This window comes from Oreochromis niloticus, linkage group LG23 (genome assembly GCF_001858045.2).
Source record: "Oreochromis niloticus isolate F11D_XX linkage group LG23, O_niloticus_UMD_NMBU, whole genome shotgun sequence".
NCBI lineage: Eukaryota > Metazoa > Chordata > Actinopteri > Cichliformes > Cichlidae > Oreochromis > Oreochromis niloticus.
In genome coordinates, this window is record NC_031986.2 from 40,272,720 (window position 1) to 40,283,066 (window position 10,347).

At 39.2% G+C, this 10,347-nt stretch overlaps 2 protein-coding genes across 4 annotated transcripts; one reads left to right on the forward strand and one right to left on the reverse strand.

The window, feature by feature from the left end:
- Positions 1-115: 115 nt before the first annotated feature.
- On the forward strand, positions 116-5,729 carry borcs8 (BLOC-1 related complex subunit 8). 3 transcript variants are annotated; one of them, XR_003216319.1, is made up of 6 exons: positions 116-253; positions 475-587; positions 2,204-2,268; positions 2,364-2,471; positions 3,106-3,672; positions 5,020-5,729. XR_003216319.1 is itself a non-coding variant. In XM_003439862.4 (6 exons), the coding sequence occupies exons 1-5, from the start codon at positions 217-219 to the stop codon at positions 3,652-3,654; spliced, it is 393 nt and encodes a 130-aa protein (XP_003439910.1). In that variant the 5' UTR covers positions 116-216; the 3' UTR covers positions 3,655-3,672; positions 5,020-5,729. The 3 variants fall into 3 exon arrangements, 2 of the variants coding, with proteins under 2 accessions (XP_003439910.1, XP_025758624.1); XM_003439862.4 differs by having other exon boundaries at positions 3,585-3,672; XM_025902839.1 differs by lacking the exons at positions 3,106-3,672; positions 5,020-5,729 and having other exon boundaries at positions 2,364-2,475.
- On the reverse strand, positions 4,306-7,636 carry tmem221 (transmembrane protein 221). The gene is made up of 3 exons (XM_005478986.4): positions 6,818-7,636; positions 5,507-5,592; positions 4,306-4,847 (listed from the first exon to the last, which is right to left on the reverse strand). Exons 1-3 carry the CDS (start codon positions 7,117-7,119, stop codon positions 4,306-4,308), a joined length of 930 nt encoding a protein of 309 aa, XP_005479043.1. The 5' UTR covers positions 7,120-7,636.
- Between the last annotated feature and the right edge of the window lie 2,711 nt (positions 7,637-10,347).

A 10,347-nucleotide genomic window follows, 5' to 3' on the forward strand; every position in this document is an offset into this window, starting at 1 on the left:
ACTGAAAACACGTTTGATTCAGCCTGTGTAACGTATCATCGCATCTGGCACTATTTCAAGGGAGAAATGTTTTCTTTATTTTTTCACAGCCCATATTTCTATCCGGAATATTGTCGTGTGACACACTACAACAATAATACGGAAGAGGTGGGAATCAGGTGACACCGCTCCCGTACAGCTGAATTGTAGTTCTGACAGTAAAAGCCAGACTGCATTATGGAGGACCAGGAGATGCAACTGAAAGTCAGAAGGGGTAAAAATAAATAAATTAGCAAAAAATAAACTCGCGTGCAGCATAGCTCATTGTTGCCTTGATCCACTGCTGCCCCCTCGAAGCTGTTAGCTTCACCTAGCCACTATGCTAATGTATAGAGTCGCAGTGCTATGATTTTGGCTGTTTTCACCATTTTGTTTTAGCTTTCAAACACAGGTCATGTGTTTTATGCAATTGTCTTCACTTCGTTTACACTACAGTGACTGACAAGTTCACGGAGAGCATGTACGTCCTGGCTAACGAGCCGTCGGTGGCTCTCTACAGGCTGCAGGAGCACGTCAGGAGGTCGCTGCCAGAACTAGTCCAGCACAAGGTATCGTTTATCCTCTCGGTGACATCGCATTAACTCTGCTTATAACACATCTAAGTGAATGAAGGGAAAACGACCTCTGCCAGGAAACGTTATGTTTGGAAACGAGCGGCAGTCTTTACTGAAAAACCTAACTGATGACGTCAACAGATCAGAGGTCGGGGGTGTTTACGTTCTTTTCTCAGGAAGAAGAAAAAATGGCATTTGTATTTAGTCAGAAAAGGTTGAATAACACCCGATTTTGAAACGTCTTCTTTGGGATAAGTGATATTCTTTAGGTAGATACGCTCACCAGAAACTTTATTAGGTATACCAGTTTATCACGGGTTGGACCCCTCTTTTATTTGCACCTGCACAATTAAATATTCATTTCCAAACTTACTATCTACCCTTTTTTACTGAAGCCTCAGAGGCCTTTCTGTGAAACTGTCGCCCACTTTGATAATGAAGAAAGCCTGTCACAATGACTTGCATTGCAAAATATGTTGTCCTGTAAATAACAAATTAAATAATGTTTTCATATATGTAAAAAGTACCAGTAAAGCTGCAAAGAGTAAAGGTAGTGAAGATGGCTGAGTGTAAATACCTCTGGTAAACTATCCAAAGTAATGGACAGTGCACAAGAGAGTTGTAGAAGAGGGTTGAGATGAGTGCCATGGATGATTTGTGGCAGAATAATAGCAGCAAGAGTGAAAGGGTACTAAGTCCTACTATGTTGTATGGTTTGGATATGGTGGCAGTGACAAAAAGGCAGGATGCCTAGTTGAAGATATTAAGATTTTTACTGAGAGGATTAGAAATGAGTAGATCAGAGAAACAACTCAGGTTGAGCAATTCAGGAAGCAAGGTTGAGATGGCTTGGATGTGTGTAGAGGATAGAGAGTGAATGTAGTGAACAAAGGGTATTAATATGGAAAGGAGTAAAAGAGGAAGACCTCAGAGGAGGTTCGTGGATGTCGTGAAGGAGGACATGCAGGGGGTTGGTGTGACATAAGAATGGTAGCGATAGGGTGCAATGGAGACAGGTGATCATCTATGACAACCCTTAAAGGGAGAAGCTGGGGGAAAAAAGAAAATTATACATCAAAAGACTGTGTTATTCTAATATAATAACATAATAATCCAAATAAACTATTTTAAAGCTAGGTGAACCTTTCAAATACCCTATATAAATTCTTGGCCTAGGTGTTGCTGTGTTGCAATTTTCTTTTAATTTCAATGCATTTAAAAAAAGAAAAGTGTATCTAAGTCTTGTTTTATTCATGACTTGGATACATACTTAGATTCATGGAAAAAAATGTAACTGACATTGCTTCAGTTGAAATAGAGTAATATTTATTTTGTGTTGTTGGTAAAACATATCCTTTGTTCTGCTCTTTTTCCTGGAAAAATATGTTGATGATATGAACAGTTTCCCATAATGTTTTGATGTATGCTCAATAATCCAGGTAAGAAAATCCCAGAAAGCTGACAGAACCAACTTTCTGGGAGTTTACTGTAATGAAACACAAACCTCACAAGTATCATAATGTCATTACTCGCTCGCTCGCTCTCTCTCTCACTCCCTCTCTCTCTCTCTCCCTCTACTGAATTTTTAATGGGTTTCATTTCTCGCACAGACAGATATGCAGAGCTGGGAGGAACAAAGTCAAGGAGCCATCTACACTGTAGAGTACGCATGCAGGTGAGATCACACATATTTAAAAGCTTTCATAAAAGTAGCTCACCATCCACCTGACCTGACTGTTAACACTTGTATTGATTTGTTGGCTTTTGCAGTGCCGTGAAGAGCATGAACAACAGCAGCTTATATTTCAAAAACATTGACAGTCTTCTCCGTCAAGCCACCAGCATGAAGGAACAGATTAATAATTCTCAAGGGCGCAGGTAGGAGGCGGCAGTGAATGTGTTCACTGAGACATGGTGGTGAAAAAACACTACGTTGTTTTGATCACACTGAATGCTACAAAAGTGGCTTTAATCTTCTCGTTAGTAGCAGTTTTCCCTCTCATTATTTAGTTGTGCTTGACCTCTAGAAACATGTTACATGGACATAACCTGACTCAATCTATTATTATTTTTTGTTTCAAATTCAGAAACTTTTATTCAAATGCAGAGCCTATAAGGGACAGGAAAGCTTGACTAGTTATGTCAGCCATTATCATACACACCTTTGCTAAAATGCAGATCTCTACAATATGCTTTTTATTATCTTTATCACTCAAATATCTAGGTAATATAACAAAGTTTTTTGCATTGTCTTATGCTTATGTCAGTATGCACTTCTCACATTTTTTTTAAAATGAGAGATAGTCACTGAGCAATTATTGTTATCAGTACTTAATGTAAATACGTAAAGCCACAAAAATTATAGAATATTACTATTTTGATAAGATCTCCAGCGTCCTTAAGGCTATAAAAGATATACTTGTGGGTCTTTAAATGTTCACATTTTTACTCCCTCAATATCTAAAGGATCATTCTTTTTACATATTTGGGGTGACCATGGCTCTGGTGGCAGAGCTGGTGTCAGACGATTAGCTACCAAGTGGAAAGGTGGTGGATCCATCCACAGCTCCTACAGTGTGTTAGTTAAAAGCAGTTAAGTAAAAATAAAAGTACTGTATGAATATGTGTGTGGTTGGGTCATAGGACTTGGAGTAGAAAGCACTTTCAGTGTTCAAATTGAACTGTAAGGTACTATGCAAGTGCCAGTCCATTTACAATTTACGTTATTTTTTTTGCACTACATCATACCATTCATCATTTTATTTTTTTTGTTTTATTTATTTTATTTTATCCTTCATCTAATGTAATATATCATTTAATATATTGCTTTTCATTAAAGTTTGTTTCCCCTGTAAATTCAAAATCGTAATCCAGACATTTCTGAATACTTTGTAGTTACTAGAAGCGTCATACTTTCTGTTTGATTTGTCTGTGTTGTTTTTTATTTTATTTTCCACCTTTTTTCCCTCCCACACTGACAACTGCATGCAGCTTAAATGATGTGAGTCCCTGTCCCAGCCCCATTGTCACTGCTCCACATGCCCCATCCACTTCCTCATGACAGACAGAGGTGTCCAAGGTTAGTAGTTCCTCCAGACGTTACATTATTAGTATCTGAAATTAGCAAAATTAGCTTTTCACATAACAGGCTTGTGTGCTCAAAAAGTTCTTATTTGAATGATATATATTCCTAGAATCAATTTATTTAATATTTATGTGAAATAATTTTACACAGCACATATCAAAACACTTCTGCACATTGTGCACATATTTGGCAAAAAGCAGCTATACACAGCAGAATAAAATATTTACATGATTATAATATGAGCGATAAATTCATCAGCTTGATACATGGATGGCATTGGTGTGCATAATTTAGAAATTTAGATCAAATTCATTAACGTGAAGCACTACATTTTTTTTCCACCAGGTTAATAATACTTTTGTAACCTGTGTTGGAGAAATGGAGAAAAAAGTTGCTAAAGATGAGAACTTTTTTTTTTCTTCCTTCTTTTTTCTTCTTTTATTATATTTCAACCTCATGTTGTCTGCGGTCATTCTGGATAAACTTGTCGAATGTTGACAGTCTTACATACAGTCTTACACAGTCTTACATCTGCACTGAAATTTCACTTGTTGTTGTCCCCATATAGTACTTGTAGGTCATTAGTCTTTTCTAGCCACCGATACAAACTGCTAATCTTATTTTATGTCACACGAGAGTAGAGTCTTTTGCACAAATCCCTGACTTTCGTGCAAGGACGCTCCTCATCTCATTGTTGACCCCATTCCAGGGTTTAACCTGGGCCTGTAGCAAACCAGATTCAGTAGACAGTGTCCTGTGCATTCGGGGATAGCTGCCACCACTGCTGTAAGCATCTTTATCACTAGAGTGGCCCTGTGAACCTCCCGTAGGGGAGTACTGCTGTTGCTGATATTGTTCTCGCTGTCTCGGGTCACCACATTGAGTGAAGGCGATCTGATGCTGGAGGTGAGACTGGCTGCGAAGGATCCGTGGTTTGTCCACTCCAATTTTTAATTCACAGGGCCGAGAAACAGGTGCGCTGCTACTTCCGTGGTCGTTACGATACAGGGTGTCAAGATGGTCGCTGTGATAGTGCTTCCCAGTATGGGAAGCTTTAACCAGAGCATGTATTACAGCCACCAGCAGGATCAGGATCCCAGAGGAAAGTACACAAGCACTTGCAATTCCAGTCTCCATCTCGAATATTAGGAGCATAAAAATGGACATGGCTGCCAAGAAAGAGAGTAGCAGGGAAAAAAATTAGAATTTATATGTGCCGAAACACCAAATGCTTTTCTCTGTAATCAGCTAACAAGTTGCACCTCTACTGGGCCAAATAACTTCAAGCAGAACACAATAACTGTTACAGTTTATATTACAGTTTCCTATGTTTGTCTGCAGGAAAAGGACAATGGACTCAGGCATGCTGAAGGAGGTGGGAGAAAAGCACAGCTCTGGGATGTGATGCGACTTCCTAAGTTGGTGGCGTTGCCTTTAAAGTATTGCCCTGCTACCTACTGACTGTGGCTGAAGTGGGTTTAGAAGGGCAACACCTCCTCATCACAATAGAGTGGCTGCCTACACTGACCCCCCCGCCCCCGTACAAGCCTCTCAGTGGAACAGAGCATACCAGCGCTGCTAGGTCCAGCATTAAAAACACTTAAGTCATGGCTGCTCAAAGAATGCATTGTTCTGTTGGACTCACTGGTCGGATCAGGGAGACAGCAGCACTGCTGTTTTGCTACTGCTGTTGAAAGTCCACTGCACAGCCAATGTTTTAAAAATTAGTTCTCTTTTTGTGTGTTTGTTCTGTTTAACATTTTGCCAGATGGTACAACATATGCTTAAACAAAAGTACAGATACTTTTTTTTTTTTGCTCAGGCTTACCTATTAAATAGACGGAAACCCCCAGACAGAAGAGTCCAATAGCCACATGTCGTACTGCTCTGCTGTCCAGAAGGAACCAATCTGCTCTGTTGAAAGAAATCTGATCTGTTTAGTGCACAAGTACATTGCATTACTTAAAATAACAACAATATATTTTTTTTTGTTTTTGATATGTTCATTTTCTTTGCTATATAATAAAGTATTAACTTTTTGTCTTGCAAAATAAGGGCTATTTGATTATTGTTTATTTGTATAAATGCTAGGTAATTTGTGCCATAGATTGAAAAATTTCTAGGAATGTCTCCACTGTCAGTAGGGAGGTGCTGTGGTATGCCGTTAGATTTGTAAACCAACGTGGGAAAGGGCCAGCTAGAGGCTGTGTGTTGGGTACATAATGAGAGGAAATCCATTGTTTAGCTGGGATTCATAAAGGGTTAGAGAGGTGTGGGGGGGGGACCAACAGCACTGCAATGTGGGCCTCTGCGCTCTGACACAGGACGCCCATGTTATCCTTTTGAAACTATGTTTTCTTTGCACGAAACCTAATTGGTACATTTACTATTCAAGATAGGACTGTGGTTTGTAGGGTTTACAATTGAAAAACATGTGGGCACAAGGAGAAGTGTGACATGAGCACCTCGACAGTGCACTATCCTCAAAATAGGAACCCATATAGGATGTTGTGCAAAGCAGCAGTCTCATAATAAGTTACCGCACCTGAAATGTTAAGCTTTTTGAAGCAGCTGATCTTAATTCCATACTTAGAGTAAGTGTAGTGCTTTGTCTTATTAAATTATATGTCATGTTAGTTTTACACTTTGCATGTGTAAAGGAGAATGAAAGTAAAAGTTGAAATAAATTGCAGCCTCAAAACTTTAGACAAAGTTAAACTGAAATCTCTTACACCCTGCAAAAAACAAAGAGAGAAATGAAGTTCAGTCATGGTGTATTGTATAGTATTGGATTTATTTGGCACGCATTTAAGGTTTTTTCTTTTGTTTTTTTTACTCTTTTTGCCATTTATTTAGTATGCTTTGCCAGCAGTACTCGACTACTTTAACAAGGCCTAGGGGTGAGGGGGCAAAACACGCGCAGTGCTGCTTCAGAGGTCGCCTTTCTGGGTAAATAGTGGTTTTCTTAACTGTCAAAGGTGTGTCACAACTGACCGGAACTGCCTGTTTGAAAAAACTGGATCGAGATTAGGAAGGAAAAAAATGGAAATGAGCACAGTGGCTTTGAGTGCTACCACAGCTGCAGGTGCTGTCTAACAGGTGGTCGAAAAGAAATGCCTTAACGCGCAAGAACAAATACCTTTCTGTATCCTGTTCTCCTCTGCAGACCTCGGTTGAAAAATAGCTGTGGAGGAGACACACAACCACAGAGCTCAAGTTGAGAGTGAGGGACAGAGCGGAGAGCACTGTGGCCACTGGCAGCAGGACGGCCCAGACATGAGCGGGTATGACCGAGGAGGTGGACGGGGGTGATTCCTTCACCGCCGTCTGCTGTGACTGCAGCTGGAAAATCAAAATCACCGATAAAACCGACATAATGGCCGATAAAATCCCCAGTAAAGACAAAACAATTAGAGACCGCTGGCTGTACTTTTGCGTCATGTTTATCTTTAAATGTTGGTGGTCAGATTTCTCCAGGAAAAGGGGAAAAAAGGGTTTCTCTGTCTTAGCTCTTAAACACAATCCCCCTGCGATCCTAAGGTCCAGAAAAGTGCGCTTGCATTGCGATGTGAGGATAAAAACGCCCTTCTTTGCACTTCGGCAATAGTTTGCCTGTTGTGTTTCGTGGAGTGCTCCGCAGTCGGTCTGAGCATGTGATGGGCTTTAAATCCCCAGATTAAAAAGTTCGCAACAACAATGGACTTTTTTTTTCTCTTGGATCGACAGAAACAATGCCTCGACGTGCTCAAGAGAGACGCCGAGCTCACTAAATAAAGACAAAACACCCCAAGAGAGTAAAGACATATTTCCTGTTATCCCATTATTAGCCATTAAACCAGGTTTTAAACTTAAGGTATGCACAAAAAATGTATGCTTTTTTTTTTAAACCAAAAAATTCTAATCAAGTTTATTTCTTGATATTTAAATGTAGGCAGTGTAGATATGACGATAACAGGGCTGTGTCTCTTTTTAGATTAACCTACTTCTGCTGAAGCCTCCTGTCCTCATAAAGTGATTAAAGGATTACTGTATGTCTTTTAAACAGGCAATTGATTGGCATAAACAAGACACAGAAATAAAATAAAAATATATGCAGTAAGTTAAAATAAATTATACAAATAATAATAATAATATTAAACAATTGAAGGAGGAAAAAAAACTTGTCCAAAGTTATTCTTGGGCATGCTAAACGAGACCATGGCAGGTTTGGGGGAATTTAAAGAAGGATAATCATCTATGATAACCCCTGTTTAATGCAGAATATTCCTGCCACTCCTAGTTCAGCTCTGCAGAGGATGAATCTAATTAACTTTTCACAAGTAGCTTTGGAAGCATGCACAACTTGACAGAGATGTGCCTAAACTCTCATCTGCCCTTCCACTTTTACGCCCACTTTTTTGCCGTGTATAAAAATAAATTACATCTCCAGAATTTGATCAAATTAATATTGAATATTCACACACTTCATTCACACGGTGCTGGACCACAAGCACCCTGACATACTTTTAAGTCCGTGACTTGAGTTACAGAGGCCTTATTGTTCTGTTAGAGGTTGGGGGTTGGTGGGGAGTGGTGGGGAGGTAAAGGTGTAACCCTTATTCTGTTGAGATGCAGATAAGACTGTAGCTATAAAGGTACTCAATGTGAACAATTGCTCTCACACATGTAGACTGACCATGGAGGCTATTTCTGAATTCGACAGCCTCACCACATGCTCTAAAAGGGTCGCGGCTGATCTTGTCGAAAGCAGAAGTGAGAAGTTTCAGGAAAATGAAAAAAAATGGACTTGATACGGAAAGTTCTCAAAGGCCAAAGGCACCTTTATCTCTCTGCTGCTTCTCTCAACCTCTCTTGTCTTACACATTTATCAGTAATTCTGACTGTGTGAATGTGAACACAGTTCAGATTCCACCTTCAGTGCCTACACTGACGGCAAAGCTCTCGCTGTGTTTAAAAGAAGAATGCACTTTCGCAAACACAGCGCATAGCAAAGATATAATTTCCCCTTTGCTGCAGGTGATTAGCCTGCTTTATTTACAGATGGGGATTTGCTGTATTCGCCGTCAGCACGATTGGGCCCCACACAAATGAACCATGGAGGTGAAGGCTGTGGCAGCCTGCAGGGATGTTACTAAGTATTGCATCAGATGCACAGTTTAAGCTATCTCTTGGGATCTCAGACTGTGCATGTGTGCTTGTGTCACTGCATCTCCATGTCTGTGTTGATTTGTTTGTCTTTGCATGAGAGAAAATAGAGTTGTTATCCACACTTACAAAGATGATCTGTGCTAATAAATTGCCACCATATTATATTTAGTACATTGTGTAACAACCCCAAAATAGTTAATAATGCAGCTCATGCTGTGATTCAGTTATTAACTCTAAATATATCTATTAAGCTGACAGCATGTCTGCTTTCTGTTAGTTTTTTTCTTTGCTTTGATCATTCTCTTTGTCAATTTTGTCTCCTTTTTACAACCCATTTACTTTCTATCACTACTACCCAGGTTAGCTGATGAACATATATCCAATAACATCAGCTCTGCGTGGACTACAGTGCACATAGCACTTGTGGAATTCTGACTGAAAGATTTTATATGCCATGGTTGATTTGGCAAATGGGAATGAACATCTTATGAGTAAAGCATTTACAAAATAACAGCACGGATAAAGTTAGTTTCAGTGTTTGCTAGTTATAAATAAGTATTAGATATCACAGTTAGGTGTCACCGGGATCTTATCATTTACTGATGATATGGAGAAAGTGGGAACAGACTATTGACTAATATTCAGAGATGTGCCAAAGGGTATATCAGTTTAGTTAATGTCTGTCAATATGAGGCCTCTTCTGATGTGTTTGAGCCAGTATTCACAGACATTTGCTTCAAGAAAATTGCTGAGTTAAGTAATTAGATCTTGTGGTTAAGCGCATCAAAATTCAAATGAAGCCTCAAGAAGAATCTTATAGCATTGCTTTTAAATCATGATGTGCTGCTGTAATTAAAGAAGTATTTTTAACATCGGTTTTATGTTTTTAGGCCAGTGGTTCCCAAGCTCTCGATGTACAGCATCATAAAGAAGGGTGTCGAGTTTTATCTGGGTAGGAAACAGGAAATAAAACAACGCAAGTTACATTTATTTTCTGTCCTTTTCTGCTTTCTTTGCCTTTTTTTTAGCGATTTGTTTATTTTTGCATAGCTCCTTGTGCCTCAAATATTCAGGCTAGACTAAAATGAGGAAATCACTCTGAGCTGCTCTCAACTTGAAAGCAGACATTGCTTTGAGCGCTGATAATGTAAACTATGCCCTCGTCGTTCCAAATTTTGACTTTTCATCCAGTATTTTGTATTTACTTTTTATTTCCACACCTATTTATACATAGTTACTGCCTGACTACTTGATTTTTAAATTACTTGATGTACGGACAAACAGGCACCAAGACTAAAAAGACTCTTAATGGCCCATTAAATAATCTTAAATAATTCATTTTGTGGTTTTAGAATTGGCTATTTCAGTTATGTTGTGTTTAGTCTTTGATTGGTGTAAATGTGTGATTTGGTTGTCACTGTTTCTATGGCAGAGAAATGTGTAAAGGTTTAACTAATGACAGGCCACTGCAATGAGACTCTGGTATTGAGCAATGGCCTGTGGCCAGTGTTCAGGTTTGCT

Excerpts from the sequence above, each read along its gene's own strand:
- borcs8 (XM_003439862.4), top strand. The coding sequence starts at position 217 with ATGGAGGACCAGGAGATGCAACTGAAAGTCAGAAGGG. Across the intron at positions 254-474 it reads GCAACTGAAAGTCAGAAGGG|TGACTGACAAGTTCACGGAG; the intron begins GTAAAAATAAAT and ends TTTACACTACAG. Across the intron at positions 2,472-3,584 it reads AATAATTCTCAAGGGCGCAG|CTTAAATGATGTGAGTCCCT; the intron begins GTAGGAGGCGGC and ends AACTGCATGCAG.
- tmem221 (XM_005478986.4), bottom strand. The coding sequence starts at position 7,119 with ATGACGCAAAAGTACAGCCAGCGGTCTCTAATTGTTTTGTCTTTACTG. Across the intron at positions 5,593-6,817 it reads GGAGAACAGGATACAGAAAG|AGCAGATTGGTTCCTTCTGG; the intron begins GTATTTGTTCTT and ends TTCTTTCAACAG. Across the intron at positions 4,848-5,506 it reads GGTTTCCGTCTATTTAATAG|CCATGTCCATTTTTATGCTC; the intron begins GTAAGCCTGAGC and ends CTTTCTTGGCAG.